The 22,402-nt window shown below is 44.3% G+C and overlaps 3 protein-coding genes and 1 pseudogene across 4 annotated transcripts; all 4 read left to right on the top strand.

The window, feature by feature from the left end:
- Positions 1-2,357: 2,357 nt before the first annotated feature.
- Positions 2,358-3,907, top strand: LOC133887155 (arabinogalactan O-methyltransferase 2-like). The gene has a single exon (XM_062327099.1). It carries the CDS (start codon positions 2,559-2,561, stop codon positions 3,462-3,464), a length of 906 nt encoding a protein of 301 aa, XP_062183083.1. The 5' UTR covers positions 2,358-2,558; the 3' UTR covers positions 3,465-3,907.
- A 2,175-nt stretch (positions 3,908-6,082) lies between these two features.
- Positions 6,083-10,351, top strand: LOC133887458 (putative receptor-like protein kinase At3g47110). Of its 2 annotated transcripts, XM_062327424.1 has the most exons (4): positions 6,083-6,266; positions 6,686-9,460; positions 9,549-9,967; positions 10,065-10,351. In XM_062327424.1, the coding sequence occupies exons 1-3, from the start codon at positions 6,257-6,259 to the stop codon at positions 9,950-9,952; spliced, it is 3,189 nt and encodes a 1,062-aa protein (XP_062183408.1). In that variant the 5' UTR covers positions 6,083-6,256; the 3' UTR covers positions 9,953-9,967; positions 10,065-10,351. The 2 variants fall into 2 exon arrangements, with proteins under 2 accessions (XP_062183408.1, XP_062183407.1); XM_062327423.1 differs by having other exon boundaries at positions 9,549-10,351.
- A 1,968-nt stretch (positions 10,352-12,319) lies between these two features.
- Positions 12,320-13,320, top strand: LOC133886371 (arabinogalactan O-methyltransferase 2-like; the record flags this gene model as incomplete). The annotated part of the gene is made up of 1 exon (XM_062326096.1): positions 12,320-13,320. A coding segment is annotated over one exon (708 nt), but the record flags the coding sequence as incomplete, so codon positions are not given.
- A 2,335-nt stretch (positions 13,321-15,655) lies between these two features.
- Positions 15,656-19,513, top strand: LOC133887457 (probable LRR receptor-like serine/threonine-protein kinase At3g47570; annotated as a pseudogene).
- The last annotated feature ends 2,889 nt before the right edge of the window (positions 19,514-22,402 follow it).

Raw genomic sequence — 22,402 nt, forward strand, 5'->3', positions numbered from 1 at the left:
AAAATCACACTTATTTTGCATCACTTTATCACAAAGTACACTTTTATTACTGTAAACAAATCTGATAAGATGGGTACACAAGTCATATTTACAGGTTTCAGTCCTCACCGTTTGCTGGCATGACCAACTATGACATGTCACAATTGCTCACTAAGTTAGTAGATTCTATGTAACCTTTAGGCTCCTTTTGAAAGCTATAGGTCTAACACGAGTTGAATTCCTAAGCACGAAAAATTGGTGCTAATAAGGGTTGAGACGACATCATTTAGCCACCCAAATGGCGCTGGTGGGGATTGATATAGCACCGGGCAGCTAAATGCTGCCACGCTAATCCCTGCAGCACCAATTTTTCGCGTCCAAGAATTCAACTCACGTCAAATCGGTAGCTTCTAAGAGAAGGAGCTCAAATGCTATGTATGGTAAGTAATTGTGACATAGCATAGTTGATCACATCACCAAACAGTGAGGAATGAAACCTATAAGTATGACGTATGAGTCTATCTTGTTAGATCTGTTCACAATAATAAAAGTATAGTTTTATGATAAAATGATACAAAGTAAGTATGGTTTTGTGAAATAGTTTTGTGATAGTTAAACTAAAAGAAATATAGCTTTATTATAAAGTAATATAAAGTAAGTATAGTTTTATGAAATAGAAAAGAAAAAATATAATTTTGTGATGGGAGAAATAAATTCGAAGCTTCCAACGGGGTGATGGGAGATGGTGGTGGCTTTGGTGGTGTCGGTGGCGTTCAACCGCTGTGGGTGATGCCTGCCGGTTGGCAAGGTGGGCGAACAAGGTAATATACAATATTGTCCAGCAAAAGTTAATCCAGATATGGTACTTCGTTTCCAAAGGCACACAGTCACGGCCTCAGTAGGTTACAGTCCTAGATCGGACCTTTAGCAGCTAGGTACTTCTCAATGATACTCCCAGTCCTAATACATGATGTATATAGTTATTTCTTAGAGTTGAGAATATTAGAAACACATACTAAAAATAATCCTCTCAATGCATAATGGTTATAAATTGTATCTGAGTTTTATATAACCAACAGATAAATATGAGAACATATGTCAAGCATACTACATTTCTCAATACATATTTTGTTATTTCTTGTCTTTGAATTTTGAGTTTAGCTTGTTTTTTCATTTAATTACTTGTTCTCTTTTATCATTTAATTACTTGTTATATCATATTTTATCTATGTTGACGTGTATTTAATATCTAAGATATAAGTAAAGATGTTGCATTGGGAGAGACTTTAGTGTTTGCTAGTTCCATAGAACTTTCCATGAGAAATCTTATTCCCTCCGTTCTTAAATAGCAGGCGTATTTTTGTGTTTGGTCTTTGTAATTGAATTTTGATCAAGATTTTCTCACAAAATATATCATTTATAGCTAAAAAACTATGTAGTGTGAAATCATTTTGAATTGTGAGTCTAGTTATATAACTTTTATACACTAGATATTCTTATAATTAGATTAAATGTTAGTCAAAATACATAAAATTTGACTTTTTAAAAAAATACGTCTATTATTTCTGAATGAAAGGAAGTAAAAAAATAGGATAGGCCATAGAGTTTTACCTTATATTTTTTAGATAATAGAATAAAATTTTGGCTTCAACCTTCGACATGAGTCTGTTAATTTTTGTAAAGTTGCAACCATAAAGCTGACATCATCACACATCCGTTGCGTAAAAGATTATGACATAGCATAACTAAAATAAATGCTAACAATGTTCAAATGAGAGAAAATATTATCATATCCTATTACTAAATCTCCATTCATATCTGGCGAAAATTTACATAACTGTTGTCTTCTAAGTATAGCATACATGATGCATCATTGTCCTTGTTCTCTTCACTTAGATGTGGTTGTGCCAAAAAGTAGAGTCAATATATTCTTCCAAATAAAACCTGCCTATAAAATTTAGTTGGTGCTTTATCAAAAATCATGTTAGTCATTCTATGCCATATAGTCCACCATGATGTAGCAAAACAACCCCACCCCCTCCCACCAATGAAAACACACAAATGTCATTTCAATGCTAATTATACTTGAACACTTTTAGGTGTCTTAAGATCTCTTTTTTAGGTAAAAAAAAAGAATTATGAACAATATGATCTATATATATTTTAAAAAGTGTACTTTCTCATCTAGGAACTAGCATTATTTATGACTATGGAAGATGTCTAAAAGCGTCCACTTATCAATGATGAGTACTTCATACAGTTGTCAATCCCCATTTCTTACACTTGTCAAAAAAGAAACAACAACATTTAAACCAAAGAAAAAAAAAAGAGGAAATTACACTGCCCAAAAAGGGTATTAAAGAAGTCACCGCGTCCCCTACAAAACCCAAAGCAAAACGGAGGAGCTAGCGACACATCGGTAGCACCTTTTCACCAAAACCTAAATAAAGCAGCCAATCCCCACCGCCCAGCGCGCGCGCCCCCTTTTTCTCAGGTACGCGCGGACACGCCACGCACGCGTCGCGTCCCGTCGAACACCTCCCGAGACAACCGGCCTCCGGCCACTGGCCCGCGCGTGCATGGCAATGAAGCTCCCCGGCCGCCGCCTCCTCGCTGCCGGCGCGTGCGCGCTGCTCCTCGCGGCGTTCTTCCTGGTGGCCACCCTCGTGACGACGCCGCTGCCGTTCCTGCTGCCGCCGCTATCGCTCTCGCTCCCCTGCCTGCCCGCGGTCGCCGCGCCCTCGGGGTCCGGGTACGGCGCGCCCGGCGTCGCGGCTCTCGCTGACGCCGTCGTGGAGTACGCCGTCACGGAGACCGTGCCGCAGCAGTCGCGCGCGGAGATCGCGCTCTCGCTCGCCGTGCTCCGCCGCCGCTCGCCACTGCGGCTGCTGGTGTTCGGCCTCGGCCGCGACTCCAGGCTCTGGCACGCGCTCAACCCTGGCGGCGCCACCGTCTTCCTCGAGGAGGACCCCGCGTGGTATCGCGTCGTGCGGGCACAGTCGCCGTTCCTCCGCGCGCACCTCGTCGCCTACCGCACGCGGCTCGAGCACGCCGACCGCCTCCTCGCCACGTACAAGAAGCACCCCGCCTGCCTCCCCGGCGCCGACGGCGCCAACGCCACCGTGCACGTGCGCGGCAACTCGGTGTGCCCGCTGGCGCTGCACAACCTGCCGCCGGAGGTGTACGAGACCGAGTGGGACATGATCATGGTCGACGCGCCCAAGGGTTACTTCGCTGCTGCGCCAGGGAGGATGGCGGCGATATGGACGGCGGCAGCCATGGCGCGTGCGCGCCGCGGCGAGGGGGACACCGACGTGTTCCTGCACGACGTGAACCGGAGGGTGGAGAGGGTCTTCGCGCAGGAGTTCCTCTGCGACAAGTTCCGGGTCGGCGGGACCGGCCGGCTTTGGCATTTCAGGATCCCGCCAGTGTCGCGGCGCAGGAACGAGGCGACCGCCGGCGGTGGCCGGAGACCATTTTGTTAAGGTGGTGAGTTTTCGAGGGTTGTGTTTTGCAAATATCCCTATTTGGGGTATAATAGGAAACCGTTATTCAGATACTCTGCCGTGCAGTTCAAACGGGCATTGTTCAAAATTAGTTTTTGAACAAGTGCTCTTTTGTTTGAACTGAAGGTCTCTAGATGATACGAATCCTGAGAAATAGCACTCTTATGTCCTGTATCTTCTTTTTTGCAATGTAAGTACACTTATGGAGTTAATTTCTATTTAGATAATGAAAATATAATTTCTGATCTTTGTACCAATAAAATGTTAAGACATTGAGGATACAGCCATTTTTTATTAAATAGGCACTAGAATTCTAAGGACACGAACTTGGACGGTTTATAGGCATATATCCACGCTCTAAACTAACTGAGCTAGACCTGGTTCCTAGGAGTTAATTTCTTGGCATACAAGTTTTCGAATACATGATCGAAGGACGCATTAGCAGATTAGCTACAACAAGGTCATACGTTCTGTTTTAACCATTGTCCAACGATTGAGATTGTTTTTTTGGTGAATCAATTCAATGTATAAGTTGTAATCCTCTGTGCACACAAGGATTTTAATGCGAAATAGGGATTCTAAACTCTTTGTTGAGACATATATAGCCGATGGTTTCTTAACTTTAGCCGCTAATTCAAGGCTATTTACATTGATCATGTATAAAGGACCATGCATTTTTCAAAAAAATGTTGGCATGGAAAAGGTATTTTTAAAATGTATTTCGAACCGGGTACTTCTGGTTCATATATGTTGGGTACCCATTTGTTTGGTGCCCGACAGCATTTTCATGGGTACGCAAAAGTAGCTCAGAACTCAAAATTATAGAAAAAGACTAATGTTTCAGTGTTGTCCCTACAAACAAATGATAAGTCTTTTCCTCGAGATAACTCATGAACCATGATGTCCCTACGATGTCTGATAAGTGGGCCCGGAAATTCACTAGGTACTAGGTTTGTAGATGCACATGGCCCATGGCGATCACAGGTATCGATCCTCCCTGATAGCAAAGAACCGCACAACAAATATCTATAATTTTAACACACAAGAAAAATATTGTAATTTTACATTGTGACTAGTCCAATTGATGTTGCACTTGCACCTTTCGGCGAAAAGCTATTGAGTCCCACTAGCTACGCTAGTACTAATACTAGTACTAGCAGCGGCGGATCCAATAGGGGTTAAGAGCTCTAACCTCTTTTTACTAGCTACAGTTCCACTGAAATGAAGAGATGGAAGAGGGAGAAAGAGGAGATGGGGAAGAAGGGAGAAAGATGGGGAGGAGAAAGAAAAAGTCAGCCTTCCAAAAACAAAAAAGAAAAAGAAAAAAGAAAAAGAACACGTATAAACTCTTCGGTATTTTATCAGGTGATCTCTCTAAGGATGATTCTTTTAGGAACAGTCCTAGGCTTCTATTAACCGCTGCACCCACTGTTTGTCGAAACTAAACACAACAGCAACTTATATCAGGCATGTCGCTTGGGACCAAGTCGTCGCATGCAGAATTGCAGATTATGGCCCAGTTGACTAGGCATTTGACTTTCCAGTGGCAGTTTGCACTATGCCTGATCTTTGTGGATCTAAATATGTCCCACTGCTTATGGCAGTTTGCGATCTGGTCCTTGATGCCGTTTCCAATCCAACCTGCCAGTTTGGTGACATAACGAATTCCATGCAGTGCACGAAAATAGACAGTTTACGAATGTGTTTTAACATTTGGGGTGGGGTTCAACCTCACTTGCACCACACGCGTAATTTACGTATTAGGATTCTGTAGTTTTGGATAGGATAAGGTACTGTTTATAACGACAATTCAATCAGGTGGAAGTTTCCAAGTTTTAGAGCTGAAAGCTCAAATTCAATCAATATTTGTTTACAACACCTCAAATTGAAGCCTCGGTTTCGTATCCGATTTAAGTTGAAAGTTGACTCAGAATTCGTTTACAATACCTCTGGTTTCCTACTGCATTAGAGCTTCCCACGGAAGATCATGCAGTCATCTCTTCGCCATAGAATTCAAACCGGTCCCTGTAATGGCTGCAAAATTTGTATTTCATATCTCTTTGCTTTGCAATAATTCTTGGCCATACTTTTATTTGCATTTTGTCTGCAAGATTTATGAGAGTCATCCCTCGGCCACACCTCCAAGGGTCCAACTGGTCCTGCGGATCAACATTCTATCCAAATAGTAGGAATTGTTTAACAGGAACGAAGTGACCAAAAAGATGAAAGTTAATTCTAGATTGATCGATCAGGTTGTAACCGTGGAAGCCAACAAATACTTGAATACATGTTTTACAAAATCACAATAAAGCACAACCTCTAATCATACTGTTGCAGCTACTGTATTTGTATTTTGTAGCCAATCAATCACGAACAACAGGAACAGAGTACGAGCAAAGGAAGCCACCATAACAAGTAAACACAATTAACTCAAACAAAAAGCCAATGCTTTTATGGAAAAGAAAAGGGCAATTCAACTCACGATGTAACATGGTCGAAAACCAGGTCACTAAGTCCAAAAGTGTCACAAGAATAATTTAATATGACAACATGTTATCACAAGAATAACTTTATATGACAACATGTTATCACAGGCCCACCATTCTTGACCTGCCAACCTTCTCAGCCTGCTCAGTCTTCTTCTATGCATATCATGGAGCAACAATGAGGATTTGCCTTCCCAGCCTGCTCGTTATCCTATTATTCACAGGTCGCTACATGTTATCACAAGGATAATTACATCTGGCAACAAGGAAGGCGTGTCTTTCTTCATGAAATCAAGTATGTGATTCTTACCTCGTGTATTGCATTTCTGCATGCATGTTGCTAATACGATCTTGTGGACACCCATGTTGTGAATCGTGTTCTGAAAAAGAGTAGATCTGCATCACCCTTTCTCTTTCCTGCAAACACCATTCAATTTGACAGCCGGTGGTTATATTCAAAAGGAAAATAAGTCATAGAGACTCGGGATTTAAACATGTACAGATTTTCGTTTTTAATTCTTTTTTTTCGCGGGAGGGGTCCACGCCTGTTCTTACCTGGATGAAGAATTCTTTTTTCCGCGGAGGGGGGAGGGGATCCACGCCAGTTCTTGCCTGGATGACAGATGTTAATAACTGGATATGTTCACTCATTCACTGCTTTTGTATTCACCATATGCATTTACTTAAAACTCACAACTCCTCCATGTTTCCCAGTGTCATCGATGATTCCTATTGTTCTGTTAATTATGTTGCCTCATGGACTTCAACAAGCATCAAGTTCATTGGTTCAGGCATCAGCAAGAACATTATTCAACACTAAGACAGATGGGGATACCTTGCTGGCATTCAAGGCAAGCCTAAGCAACCAGTGGGGTGCCCTAGCCTCATGGAACACCACCACTGACTTCTGCAGGTGGCAAGGTGTCAGTTGCAGCCTTAAGCATAAGCACAGGGTCATAGCGCTTAACCTCTCTTCGGAGGGCCTTGCTGGAACTATCGCCCCTTCCATTGGGAACCTCACGTTCTTAAGAATTCTGGACCTCAGCTCTAACAAATTGCAAGGTGAAATTCCTTCATCGGTTGGCCACCTGCCTCGGTTACAGCATCTCTACTTGTCAGACAACTTGCTACATGGTGAGATAACCACCCAGTTGAATAACTGCACAAGTCTTGAAACCATCGAACTTTCTTCAAACTGGTTCACTGGAGAAATCCCTGCTTGGCTCGGAGGCTTGTCAAATCTCAAGTCCATACGCCTGAGCAAGAACAACTTCAGTGGGATAATCCCACCATCACTTGCCAACCTCTCAGCACTCCAAGAAATCTATTTTACGAACAACCAACTTGATGGGCGAATCCCTGAGGGCCTTGGCAGGCTCAGAGCTCTTGAGTTCATGGCTCTGACTGCGAACCACCTCTCAGGCACCATCCCTACAACACTCCTCAATCTTTCCTCACTGACACACTTTAGTGTGACAATGAATGAGTTGCATGGGACGCTGCCTTCTGACTTGGGGAATCGCCTCCGTAAACTCCAGTACCTCCTCCTTGACATTAACCAATTTACAGGAAACCTTCCAGTCTCTCTTGCCAATGCAACAGGGATATATCTTCTAGACGTCTCCTCTAACAATTTCACTGGAACCGTGCCTCCGGAGATCGGAAAGCTATGCCCACGCATTTTCAATCTTGAAGAAAATCAGTTTGTGGCGACTACTGGTTCAGACTGGGAGTTCATGACATTCCTGACAAACTGCACACGTCTCTGGTTACTTGACCTTCAAGACAACATTCTAGGTGGCATGCTGCCGAGCTCTGTTGCCAACCTGTCATCACAGCTATCCGTGCTATCTTTTGGATTCAATGAGATTTCTGGAAAGATACCATTTGGCATCAGCAATCTTGTCGGGCTACATGACTTGCAGCTCTCCAATAGCCGATTTACGGGCATATTGCCTGACAGCATCGGAAAGTTAAATGTACTGCAATTCTTGGGGCTCGCTAACAACCTATTGACAGGGTTCATGCCATCCTCACTTGGGAACTTGACACAGCTTCTACATCTTTTCACAGATAACAACAAGTTTGAAGGACCACTTCCGACAAGCCTAGGGAACCTCCAGAAGATAACTTTAGCAAGCTTCAGAAACAATAAGTTCACAGGTCCATTGCCTGTAGAGATTTTTAGCTTATCATCCTTGTCAATCGCTCTGGATTTGTCAGGCAATTATTTTGTCGGTCCTCTTCCACCAGAAGTCGGTAGCCTGACGAAGCTTGCGTACTTGTATATCTCCAGGAATAACTTATCAGGGCCACTGCCTGATGCACTCAGCAATTGCCAGAGCTTGATAGACCTTCGGTTGGACAGCAACTCCTTCAGCAGTAGCATCCCTGCATCTATCAGCCAAATGCAAGGCGTGACATTCCTAAATCTGACAAAAAACACACTCTCTGGCGTGATTCCTCAAGAGTTGGGACTCATGAGTGGAATGAAAGAATTGTATCTTTCACACAACAACTTGTCTGGGAATATACCAAAAAGCTTTGAAAACATGACATCCTTGTACCTGCTGGACCTATCCTTCAACCATCTGGAGGGTGAAGTTCCAACACATGGTGTGTTCAGTAATGTGACTGGATTTTCGTTAGATGTGAATTTGGGCCTCTGTGGTGGTATCTCAGAATTACATTTGCCTCCATGCCTGCCAAAATCCATGGAGGACAACAAAAGGAAACGTCGTCTCATTTTCAAAGTAATGGCCCCAATTGCTTGCATCATTCTGTGCTTTAGTTTGGTGCTTATTTACATTTCACGAAGAAAGAAACCAAAAGCTCGATCTACAGCCTTGACAGGATTTCATTTGATAGATGGTAAACATCCTAGAGTTCCTTACGCAGAATTGGTCCAAGGAACGAACGGTTTTGATACAAACAATTTGATTGGTACAGGAAGGTATGGATCAGTATATAAGTGCAGTTTGCTACTCAAAAATATGATAACTACCGTTGCTGTGAAGGTGTTTGATCTTCAACAATCTGGCTCTTCCAAAAGTTTCATAACAGAGTGTGAGGCACTTAGTACGATCCGTCATCGTAATTTGATCAGCGTCATAACTTGCTGCTCAAGTTCAGATTCAAACCAAAACGACTTCAAGGCCCTCGTGTTTGAGTTCATGCCTAATGGAAATCTACATGGGTTGTTGCATCTCGATGTGCATGCATCACAGCAACGGCGAGGTTTGACATTGGCGCAGAGATTAAATATCGCCACTAATGTTGCGGATGCACTAGATTATTTGCACAACAACTGTGAGCCACCAATAGTTCACTGTGACTTGAAGCCAAGCAACATTCTTCTCGATCAGGATTTGGTTGCTCATGTTGGGGACTTCGGCCTTGCAAAAATTCTTCCTGCGTCAGAAAGTGAGCAACTGATTGACTCAAAGAGCACTATCGGAATAAGAGGAACAATTGGATATGTTGCTCCAGGTAACTATAATTTTCTTTGGCATTCCATACTCCCAGAACAAAATTTAAACTGCGTGTTAAATCACTACTGTTTGTCTATGCAATGTAGAATATGGGGAAGGTGGTCAAGTTTCTCCATATGGGGATGTATACAGCTTCGGAATTGTCATCCTCGAATTGTTTACTGCCATGGCACCTACTCACGACATTTTTAGAGATGGGCTGACCTTGCAGAAGCATGCCGAGAATGCGTTTCCGGGGATGATAATGAAGATTGTTGATCCAGTCCTACTCTCTATCGAAGAAGCTTCTGCAAGTAATTTGGAGGGTGGAAGAGATGCAATGGAAGACATCAGCAAGGTCATGTTGTCTATCACAATACTTGCACTATCATGCAGCAAGCAGGCACCAACAGAGAGGATGTGCATGAGGGATGCAGCAGCTGAGATGCGAAGGATAAGGGATCACCATGTTAAAAGAAGACAAAAGGAAGAAGAAGTTACCATGCAGTGATATGCATTAGGCAAGGTGACGGTTGGCAATACAGATAATGGCATTCATTCTACTTGCCCTTCAGCTTTGCGAATAATATTGGCTTAAAGTAGTAATCTTTTTCTAAATGTAGAAAAAAGTCTATCTACACCCGTACCAATGCCATACTTACCAGACTTAGGCTATCTCATTGCCGAACTCCAAAAAGGTGAGATTTCGCCTCATCTGAATAATATTTAATCCAGGGCATGGAGCAACGAATGCGTGTGCTTAATTTTCAACAAATGACATTTCATCTTGTTGGGTATGTGACTGTATAAACTGTTGGGAAAATATTGTAGTACCAATGCTCTTTGTATGTGAAACCAGTGAATCAATGTTTATTTAGTGACAGCTATTACTCACCGTACTGCAGCACCACTTCACAATTCTGTTTTCGCCTTTGATTACTCCATCATGCCACCATCACACTTTGATTGCTCGTCTTCAATGCTCTTCCTCACCTTGTAAAATCCAATTCTGTTTTCGCCTGCTTTTGGAGGATGGAACATACGGTTAAGTTAAGCAGAGGAGACGCGTCACTCCATCAGAAAACTAGGAAACAACCGGTTTAGCTTACATTTTGTCTCCCTAACCACAAATCTACCACTTCATCACATCACAGGTTCCTGACATGTATGATTTGCACCGCCTGTTCAGCATCCATCTTGGCTGCCCCATTAGTGGAGAGAGGATGTAAACCTAATCTGGAGAGAAGTAGCGAAATTTACCGGGTACATTCTGCGCGTGCCGAAATCCTCCTTGAGCGGGCGCAGCGACGCCGGAGCCGGCTGCGGAGCTGGGGTCGTGGCGGCCCGGCGTTTGCTCCTTGGGGCCGCCGCGCCGCACGCGCGCGCATGTGTAGGCGGCGGCGCCGCGCGAGCGAGCGATGCATTGGCGACGGAGAGCTATCGCTGCACAAGATTATTGCAACATTAAAATTGGAACCACACGGAGAGCTATTGCAAGGTTAATGCTCTCTTCCGGCTGAAGAAACGTTGTTTGGTTCGTAAGCAGTTAAACCCATTAAACTTTTGTCAATGACATCTTTTCAATACTGAGATTGAAATTTAGAAATAATACGACTAGATTCATCTCGAAAAAAGTCCACGGTGTTATAACTTTACAGTGCTTAATCAAGTATGGCTCCCACGTGCTGCACTTTTAAGCCCAATAAAAAAAATTAGCCTAACTAAACAAGACTTTTATCTATCATCAGCAATTTACGCTCGTTCTACACCGCATATTCAACTTCCTCTGTTTCTTCACATCGCCGCCGCAAGCAGATAGCCTGTGCATGTGCTCCGCTCGCTATTAGCCGTTGCTTTAGTACTAGGGCTGTGAAGCCACAAATTTTAGGAATGTATACCTCATGCTCCCTCCCGACCATCCTAATCTCCAATTATTGTATGGAATTTTATTTTAGGATTAGATTAATCGGGTACGGATAGGGTTAATTATATCATGTATTCTTTAGTTGTGATGATGAATGGATGATGCCATGAAAAATCTAATTCTCTTTTTTTTTTTCTAATTTTAGTATATTTTGATAGCCTTTAGTTGTTAACTTATTTAGCCACAATGAAGAGGCTAAGGACGATCGATAGTTTTTATAAGCCAGTTGTTTCAAAAATTGGTTGTGCTGAAAATCCTAATTCGATCATTGATCAAACTATTGATTCGGTTGATATGCAAATTCCTAATCAGAATAATTATGTTCACCACAAGATCAATAAGCAAAAATTATAACTACAATATTTGAATAGGGCCTAGGTAAACGCCTTCAAATTTGAGATACTTACTAGCTAATTAGTAGACAAGATACTTAACTTTTTTTATCACAAAATATATGTTGCTATACTTGTTATCTATACTCCAGTTGAATTAGCATATATGCATATGTAATATCATATCATACTTATTATCAAATAATTATTATCAATATTTACGACTTGACCTCTATAGTCTAATCCTAACTTCGCCCCTGCACGTGCTCACCTTTGCCCGAGCGGAGAGCCGAATTGGCTCGCCAGCCTCAGCTTCGGCAAGGATTTTCTACCAAACAGCCAAGCAAAGCAAGCTTTGGGGGATACTACCAAACAGGTATCCTTGCCTAGCAAAGGATCCAAACACCCACTAAATTTCTCTCAACTATACATCTTTTACTATTTACCTTTTTGCCCGGCATTCCTTTGCTGAGACACGAATGTGCAAGGTGATGAGCTCATGGCGCTCACAGAGAGGAAACACCTAGCTGAAACTGGTAAATACTTCCTCGGTATAAATACTTAGTACTTTATTCTAGAAAAAATAGTTAATACTTTTGGTTGAACTTCTTTTTCTACATACTTGTCACTTTCCGTCGTGGAGTACGCCGTCACGGAGACCGTGCCGCAGCAGTCGCGCGCGGAGATCGCGCTCTCGCTCGCCGTGCTCCGCCGCCGCGCGCCGCTGCGGCTGCTGGTGTTCGGCCTCGGCCGCGACTCCAGGCTCTGGCACGCGCTCAACCCCGGCGGCGCCACCGTCTTCCTCGAGGAGGACCCCGCGTGGTATCGCGTCGTGCGGGCACAGTCGCCGTTCCTCCGCGCGCACCTCGTCGCCTACCGCACGCGGCTCGAGCACGCCGACCGCCTCCTCGCCACGTACAAGAAGCACCCCGCCTGCCTCCCCGGCGCCGACGGCGCCAACGCCACCGTGCGCGTGCGCGGCAACTCGGTGTGCCCACTGGCGCTGCACAACCTGCCGCCGGAGGTGTACGAGACCGAGTGGGACATGATCATGGTCGACGCGCCCAAGGGTTACTTCGCTGCTGCGCCAGGGAGGATGGCGGCGATATGGACGGCGGCAGCCATGGCGCGTGCGCGCCGCGGCGAGGGGGACACCGACGTGTTCCTGCACGACGTGAACCGGAGGGTGGAGAGGGTCTTCGCGCAGGAGTTCCTCTGCGACAAGTTCCGGGTCGGCAGGACCGGCCGGCTTTGGCATTTCAGGATCCCGCCAGTGTCGCGGCGCAGGAACGAGGCGACCGCGGGCGGTGGCCGGAGACCATTTTGTTAAGGTGGTGAGTTTTCGAGGGTTGTCTTTTGCAAATATCCCTATTTGGGGTATAATAGGAAACCGTTATTCAGATACTCTGCCGTGCAGTTCAAACGGGCATTGTTCAAAATTAGTTTTTGAACAAGTGCTCTTTTGTTTGAACTGAAGGTCTCTAGATGATACGAATCCTGAGAAATAGCACTCTTATGTCCTGTATCTTCTTTTTTGCAATGTAAGTACACTTATGGAGTTAATTTCTATTTAGATAATGAAAATATAATTTCTGATCTTTGTACCAATAAAATGTTAAGACATTGAGGATACAGCCATTTTTTATTAAATAGGCACTAGAATTCTAAGGACACAAACTTGGACGGTTTATAGGCATATATCCACGCTCTAAACTAATTGAGCTAGACCTGCTTCCTAGGAGTTAATTTCTTGGCATACAAGTTTTCGAATATATGATCGAAGGACGCATTAGCAGATTAGCTACAACAAGGTCATACGTTCTGTTTTAACCATTGTCCAACGATTGAGATTGTTTTTTTGGTGAATCAATTCAATGTATAAGTTGTAATCCTCTGTGCACACAAGGATTTTAATGCGAAATAGGGATTCTAAACTCTTTGTTGAGACATATATAGCCGATGGTTTCTTAACTTTAGCCGCTAATTCAAGGCTATTTACATTGATCATGTATAAAGGACCATGTATTTTTCAAAAAAATGTTGGCATGGAAAAGGTATTTTTAAAATGTATTTCGAACCGGGTACTTCTGGTTCATATATGTTGGGTACCCATTTGTTTGGTGCCCGATAGCATTTCCATGGGTACGCAAAAGTAGTTCAGAACTCAAAATTATAGAAAAAAGACTAATGTTTCAGTGTTGTCCCTACAAACAAATGATAAGTCTTTTCCTCGAGAAATTTACTCATGAACCATGATGTCCCTACGATGTCTGATAAGTGGGCCCGGAAATTCACTAGGTACTAGGTTTGTAGATGCACATGGCCCATGGCAATCACAGGTATCGATCCTCCCTGATAGCAAAGAACCGCACAACAAATATCTATAATTTTAACACACAAGGAAAATATTGTAATTTTACATGGTGACTAGTCCAATTGATGCTGCACTTGCACCTTTTGGAGAAAAGCTATTGAGTCCCACTAGCTACGTTAGTACTAATACTAGTACTAGCAGCGGCGGATCCAATAGGGGTTAAGAGCTCTAACCTCTTTTTACTAGCTACAGTTCCACTGAAATGAAGAGATGGAAGAGGGAGAAAGAGGAGATGGGGAAGAAGGGAGAAAGATGGGGAGGAGAAAGAAAAAGTCAGCCTTCCAAAAAAGAAAAAGAAAAAGAACACGTATAAACTCTTCGGTATTTTATCAGGTGATCTCTCTGAGGATGATTCTTTTAGGAACAGTCCTAGGCTTCTATTAACCGCTGCACCCACTGTTTGTCAAAACTAAACACAACAGCAACTTAGATCAGGCATGTTGCTTGGGACCAAGTCTTCGCATGCAGAATTGCAGATTGTGGCCCAGTTGGCTAGGCATTTGACTTTCCAGTGGCAGTTTGCACTATGCCTGATCTTTGTGGATCTAAATATGTCCCACTGCTTATGGCAGTTTGCGATCTGGTCCTTGATGCCGTTTCCAATCCAACCTGCCAGTTTGGTGACATAACGAATTCCATGCAGTGCACGAAAATAGACAGTTTACGAATGTGTTTTAACATTTGGGGTGGGGTTCAACCTCACTTGCACCACACGCGTAATTTACGTATTAGGATTCTGTAGTTTTGGATAGGATAAGGTACTGTTTAGAACGACAATTCAATCAGGTGGAAGTTTCCAAGTTTTAGAGCTGAAAGCTCAAATTCAATCAATATTTGTTTACAACACCTCAAATTGAAGCCTCGGTTTCGTATCCGATTTAAGTTGAAAGTTGACTCAGAATTCGTTTACAATACCTCTGGTTTCCTACTGCATTAGAGCTTCCCACGGAAGATCATGCAGTCATCTCTTCGCCATAGAATTCAAACCGGTCCCTGTAATGGCTGCAAAATTTGTATTTCATATCTCTTTGCTTTGCAATAATTCTTGGCCATACTTTTATTTGCATTTTGTCTGCAAGATTTATGAGAGTCATCCCTCGGCCACACCTCCAAGGGTCCAACTGGTCCTGCGGATCAACATTCTATCCAAATAGTAGGAATTGTTTAACAGGAACGAAGTGACCAAAAAGATGAAAGTTAATTCTAGATTGTTTGATCAGGTTGTAACCGTGGAAGCCAACAAATACTTGAATACATGTTTTACAAAATCACAATAAAGCACAACGTCTAATCATACTGTTGCAGCTACTGTATTTGTATTTTGTAGCCAATCAATCACGAACAACAGGAACAGAGTACGAGCAAAGGAAGCCACCATAACAAGTAAACACAATTAACTCAAACAAAAAGCCAATGCTTTTATGGAAAAGAAAAGGGCAATTCAACTCACGATGTAACATGGTCGAAAACCAGGTCACTAAGTCCAAAAGTGTCACAAGAATAATTTAATATGACAACATGTTATCACAAGAATAACTTTATATGACAACATGTTATCACAGGCCCACCATTCTTGACCTGCCAACCTTCTCAGCCTGCTCAGTCTTCTTCTGTGCATATCATGGAGCAACAAAGAGGATTTGCCTTCCCAGCCTGCTCGTTATCACAAGGATAATTACATCTGGCAACAAGGAAGGCATGTCTTTCTTCATGAAATCAAGTATGTGATTCTTACCTCGTGTATTGCATTTCTGCATGCATGTTGCTAATACGATCTTGTGGACACCCATGTTGTGAATCGTGTTCTGAAAAAGAGTAGATCTGCATCACCCTTTCTCTTTCCTGCAAACACCATTCAATTTGACAGCCGGTGGTTATATTCAAAAGGAAAATAAGTCATAGAGACTCGGGATTTAAACATGTACAGATTTTCGTTTTTAATTCTTTTTTTTCGCGGGAGGGGTTCACGCCTGTTCTTACCTGGATGAAGAATTCTTTTTTCCGCGGAGGGGGGAGGGGATCCACGCCAGTTCTTGCCTGGATGACAGATGTTAATAACTGGATATGTTCACTCATTCACTGCTTTTGTATTCACCATATGCATTTACTTAAAACTCACAACTCCTCCATGTTTCCCAGTGTCATCGATGATTCCTATTGTTATGTTAATTATGTTGCCTCATGGACTTCAACAAGCATCAAGTTCATTGGTTCAGGCATCAGCAAGAACATTATTCAACACTAAGACAGATGGGGATACCTTGCTGGCATTCAAGGCAAGCCTAAGCAACCAGTGGGGTGCCCTAGCCTCATGGAACACCACCACTGACTTCTGCAGGTGGCAAGGTGTCAGTTGCAGCCTTAAGCATAAGCACAGGGTCATAGCGCTTAACCTCTCTTCGGAGGGCCTTGCTGGAACTATCGCCCCTTCCATTGGGAACCTCACGTTCTTAAGAATTCTGGACCTCAGCTCTAACAAATTGCAAGGTGAAATTCCTTCATCGGTTGGCCACCTGCCTCGGTTACAGCATCTCTACTTGTCAGACAACTTGCTACATGGTGAGATAACCACCCAGTTGAAGAACTGCACAAGTCTTGAAACCATCGAACTTTCTTCAAACTGGTTCACTGGAGAAATCCCTGCTTGGCTCGGAGGCTTGTCAAATCTCAAGTCCATACGCCTGAACAAGAACAACTTCAGTGGGATAATCCCACCATCACTTGCCAATCTCTCAGCACTCCAGGAAATCTATTTTATGAACAACCAACTTGAGGGCCGAATCCCTGAGGGCCTTGGCAGGCTCAGAAGTCTTGAGTTCATGGCGCTGGCTTGGAACCACCTCTCGGGCACCATCCCTACAACACTCCTCAATCTTTCCTCACTCACACACTTTACTGTGGCTTTGAATGAGTTGCATGGGACGCTGCCTTCTGACTTGGGGAATCGCCTCCGTAAACTCCAGTACCTCTACCTTGGAGAAAACCAGTTTACAGGAAGCATTCCGGCCTCCATTGCCAATGCAACAGCGATATATGCTCTTTCCATCACCTCTAACAATTTCACTGGAACCGTGCCTCCGGAGATCGGAAAGCTATGCCCAGACTACCTTTCGCTTGAAAAAAATCAGCTCGTGGCAACTACTGCTTCAGACTGGAAGTTCATGACGTTCCTGACAAACTGCACACGCCTCCAGATATTTGCCATCGGCCACAACAAACTAGGTGGCAAGCTGCCGAGCTCTGTTGCCAACCTATCAGCACAGCTCCAAGAGCTTTATGTTGGATTCAATGAGATTTCTGGAAAGATACCATTTGGCATCGGTGATCTTGTCGGGCTAAATCAGTTGCAGCTCTCCAATAACCAATTTACAGGCATGTTGCCTGATAGCATCGGAAATCTAAATTTATTGCGAGTCTTGGGGATCGAAAACAACCATTTGACAGGGTTCATGCCATCCTCACTCGGGAACTTGACACAGCTTCTAAGTCTTTTCACAGATAACAACAAGTTTGAAGGACCCCTTCCGACAAGCCTAGGGAGCCTCCAGGAGATAAATGAAGCACACTTTGCGAACAATATGTTCACAGGTCCATTGCCTCTAGAGATCTTTAACCTATCATCCCTGTCATACACTCTGGATTTGTCAGACAATTATTTTGTCGGTCCTCTTCCACCAGAAGTCGGTAGCCTGAAAAAGCTTGCGTACTTGTATATCTCCAGGAATAACTTATCAGGGCCACTGCCTGATGCACTCAGCAATTGCCAGAGTATGATAGACCTTTGGTTGGACATAACTCCTTCAGCAGTAGCATCCCTGCATCTATCAGCCAAATGCGAGGCTTGACATTGCTAAATCTGACGAAAAACACACTCTCTGGCACCATTCCTCAAGAGATAGGACTGATGGGCGGAATGGAAGAGTTGTATCTTTCACACAACAACTTGTCTGGGCATATACCAAAAAGCTTTGAAAACATGACATCCTTGTACCTGCTGGACCTATCCTTCAACCATCTGGAGGGTGAAGTTCCAACACAAGGGGTGTTCAGTAATATGACTGGGTTTTTGTTCGATGGGAATTTGGGGCTCTGTGGTGGTATCTCAGAATTACATTTGCCTCCATGCCTGCAAAAATCAATGAAACACAGCAAAAGGAAGCTTCGTATAATTTTCGAAGTAATAGTCCCAATTGCTGGCGTTGTTTTATGCTTCAGTGTGGTGCTTATTTACATTTCACGAAGAAAGAAACCAAAAGTTCAATCTACAGCCTTGACACGATTTCATTTGACAGATGATAAATATCCTAGAGTTTCTTATGCAGAATTGGTCCAAGGAACGAACGGTTTTGATACGAACAATCTGATTGGTACAGGAAGGTATGGATCAGTGTATAAGTGCAGTTTGCTACTCAAAAATATGATAACTACCGTTGCTGTGAAGGTGTTTGATCTTCAACAATCTGGCTCTTCCAAAAGTTTCATAGCAGAGTGTGAGGCACTTAATACGATCCGTCATCGTAATTTGATCAGCGTCATAACATGCTGCTCAAGTTCAGACTCAAACCAAAACGACTTCAAGGCCCTCGTGTTTGAGTTCATGCCTAATGGAAACCTACATGGGTTGTTACATCTCAATGTTCATGCATCACCACATCGACAAGGTTTGACATTGATGCAAAGATTGAATATTACTATTGATGTTGCAGATGCACTAGATTATTTGCACAACAACTGTGAACCACAAATAATTCACTGTGATTTGAAGCCAAGCAACATTCTTCTCGATCAGGATTTGGTTGCTCACGTTGGGGACTTTGGCCTTGCAAAGATTCTTTTGGACTCAGAAAGTGAGCAACTGATTAACTCAAAGAGCACTATTGGAATAAGAGGAACAATTGGATATGTTGCTCCAGGTAACTATAATTTTCTTTGACATTCCATACTCCCAGAACAAAATTTAAACTGCGTGTTAAATCACTACTGTTTGTCCATGCAATGTAGAATATGGGGAAGGTGGTCAAGTTTCTCCATGTGGGGATGTATACAGCTTCGGAATTGTCATCCTCGAGTTGTTTACTGCCATGGCACCTACTCACGACATGTTTAGAGATGGGCTAACCTTGCAGAAGCATGCTGAGAATGCGTTTCCAGGGATGATAATGAAGATTGTTGATCCAGTCCTACTCTCTATCGAAGAAGCTTCTGCAAGTAATTTGGAGGGTCGAAGAGATGCAATGGAAGACATCAGCAAGGTCATGTTGTCTATCACAATACTTGCACTATCATGCAGCAAGCAGGCACCAACAGAGAGGATGTGCATGAGGGATGCAGCAGCTGAGATGCGAAGGATAAGGGATCACCATGTTAAAAGAAGACAAAAGGAAGAAGAAGAAGTTACCATGCAGTGATATGCATTAGGCAAGGTGATGGTTGGCAATACAGAGAATGACACTCATTCTGCTTGCCCTTCAGCTTTGCGAATAATATTGGCTTAAAGTAATAATCTTTTTCTAAAATGTAGAAAAAGTATATTTACACCGGTACCAACGACATAATTGCCAGACTGTAATACCCGATAATAATAACAATGATGTGACTTTCTAAACCGTTGCTCGGTTGGACAATCGGAGACCGTGGTTGCGTAGATCTCGTCAAGACGAATCTGTTTTGCTATCTACCATTGCGTTTGGGCACTTAGTGAATTCGTGGTGAGCCCAATAAATTTAGACCGTTGGTTAAAAAAAAGGATAAGGTTCGGTGGGATCGGCTCCCACCCGATCCCACCCGCACTCATCGCCTTCGCTCCTGGGCAGCCGCCGCCGCCGCCTCCGTCCACCGCCTCCGTCCGCCGCCTCCGGCCGCTGACGCCTCCGGCCGCTGCCGCCCCCGGCCGACGCCGCCGTGCCCCCGCCTCCCGCCGTCGCCGCCGTGCCCAGCCCTCGGCTGCTGGCCGGTGTGTGGCCGGGCTGTGGTGTGGAGGGGGGGGGGAAGCAGGGGAGGAAGTGGCAGTGAGAGGGCCGGCTGGCCGGTCAGCCAGAGAAGGAAGAAGGAGAAAAGAGAGAGAGAGAGAGAGAGAGAGAGAGAAGAAAAGAAGAAGAAGAAAGGAGGAGGAGGCCGTCCGCGAGTTCGCTGTTTTTTTTCCTCGCCGGCTAGCGGTTCCGCTCCAAAGGTGACTCCTCCGTCGTCCTTAGATGCTTGTAGGTGTTTGAGTTTAGTCGTCTGCATTGTCGGTTAAGTGTATTGTTGACCCAATTAGTTAGTAGCGTGTCATTTTAAATTGTAGGCCTAACCGGTATTGGTCACGAGTGTGTGTGTGTATAATGGAAGCTGTGGTTCGTGTTATAGGCGTACCGATGGCGTGGGCGTTATCCTTTTTGGGTAATTGGTTTAGGTCCTTTTGGCTATTTGGAGTCGGTGTCCGGCGAGGGTTAGCCGTACGTTGTGGCTTATTCTTTGCTCTTTGTCTGAGCTAGAGGGGGGAGGGGTCTTACTCGGCGTCTAGCAAGCTAGTTGGTAAATGTCTTTGAAACCTTCGCTTGTCAAACGCTGGGTTTTGGCGTATTAGCGTGTGTCCTCTTCTACTTTGTCGTTGTGGCATCGTTGTACTAATGGTGTGTTTGTTCAGGTGGCGCGACCTCACGTCACGACTAGTGCCCGGCTTCATCGTCGGTAAAGGCAAGTGATTGTAGCGAATGGCTACGCTTTAACCTCTTATTGGGTCGCCTAAATTCTTTAATTACAATGCATTCATCTAATCTGAATAATTGATTATGAGCTGGTTACTTCCCGGATTAGTTTGGGTTGTGTGCTGATGCAGGAGGGCCGTGTCATCGCTTATGCTTCCAGGCAGTTGAAGTCTCATTAGCAAAATTATCCCACTCATGATCTTGAATTAGCTGCGATTGTCTTTGCATTGAAAACTTGGAGGCACTACCTTTATGGGGAGTCGTGCGACATCTTTACCGATCATAAGAGTCTCAAGTACATCTTCACTCGGCGAGAGCTGAATTTGAGGCAACGTAGATGGCTAGAGTTGATAAAGGACTATGATCTGGCGATTCAGTACCATCCAGGCAAGGCTAATGTGGTGGCTGATGCTTTAAGCAGGACTGGTGTCCCTAGTACGGTGATGTCTTTGATCTCAGAGTTTGAGCGGATGCATATATCTTTCTGTTTCGCTGGTGTTGCGCAAGAGGAGACACAAATGATCATTCAAACTGCCATACCCGAGCGTGTTCGTGAGGCTCAGCAGCATGATCGGCTCCTTTCTAATGTAAAGAAGAGGATCTCCGAGGGCCGGTCCCGTGAATTCAGTTTAGACGAGGATGGTGTAGTTCGTTTCAGAGGCCGTCTTTGTGTGCCCCAGAAGTCCGAGGTGAAGGCAGATATCCTTCATGAGGCTCACCGTACGCCATACTCTGTGCATCCGAGTGAGACTAAGATGTACCGTGATCTGAAGCAGCTCTTTTGGTGGAAGCATATGAGGGTTGACATTGCTAAGTATGTTGCTTCTTGTGGTGTGTGCCAGCAGGTGAAGGCCGAGCATAAGTGACCTGCCGGTTTGTTGCAGCCTTTACCAGTTCCCGAGTGGAAATGGGAGTGTGTCGCGATGGACTTTGTGATTGGCTTGCCTCGCTCTCCTCGTGGTAGAGACGCTATATGGGTTTTCGTGGACAGGCTTACTAAGTCCGCGCACTTTATTCCAATGAAGACGACTAACTCTGCGCAGGATTTGGCTCCCTTGTATATTAGGGAAGTGGTTAGATTGCATGGAGTGCCGAAGTCAATTGTTTCGGATCGGGACTCCAAGTTTGTATCTCACTTTTGGCAAAGCTTGCAGAGCGCTTTGGGCACGAAGCTCACTCTTAGCACAACTTTCCACCCTCAGACGGATGGTCAGTCAGAGCGGACAATCCAGACACTAGAGGATATGTTGTGTGCCTGCGTTTTGTCTTGGAAGGGCAGTTGGGAGGACCATCTAGCTTTAGTTGAGTTTGCTTATAACAACAGCTTTCAAGCAAGTATCAAGATGGCTCCTTTCGAGGCTTTATATGGTCGAAAGTGTGTTTCTCCTCTTTGTTGGAATGCGGTGGGCGAGAAATCTTTGCTTGGTCCAGACTTTGTTCAGCAGACCTCGGAAAAGGTGCAGGAGATTCGCCAGAATCTGTTGGCCGCGCAGAGCCGACAGAAGAGCTATGCTGATATTAGGCGTCATGATCTGGAGTTTGCTGTTGGAGATCTCGTGCTTCTCAGGGTATCGCCGACCAGGGGCATTGTTCGCTTTGGTACCACTAGGAAGCTCAGCCCGCGGTACATTGGTCCGTTTCCGGT

Source organism: Phragmites australis, chromosome 12 (assembly GCF_958298935.1).
Source record: "Phragmites australis chromosome 12, lpPhrAust1.1, whole genome shotgun sequence".
NCBI classification, from domain to species: Eukaryota; Viridiplantae; Streptophyta; class Magnoliopsida; order Poales; family Poaceae; genus Phragmites; species Phragmites australis.

What these genes read in the sequence shown, in the direction of transcription:
- LOC133887155 (XM_062327099.1), top strand. Translation starts at nt 2,559, where the DNA reads ATGGCAATGAAGCTCCCCGGCCGCCGCCTCCTCGCTGCCGGCGCGTGC.
- LOC133887458 (XM_062327423.1), top strand. An exon ending in AATTGGATATGTTGCTCCAG is followed by an intron (nt 9,461 to 9,548) that starts GTAACTATAATT and finishes TATGCAATGTAG; the next exon opens with AATATGGGGAAGGTGGTCAA.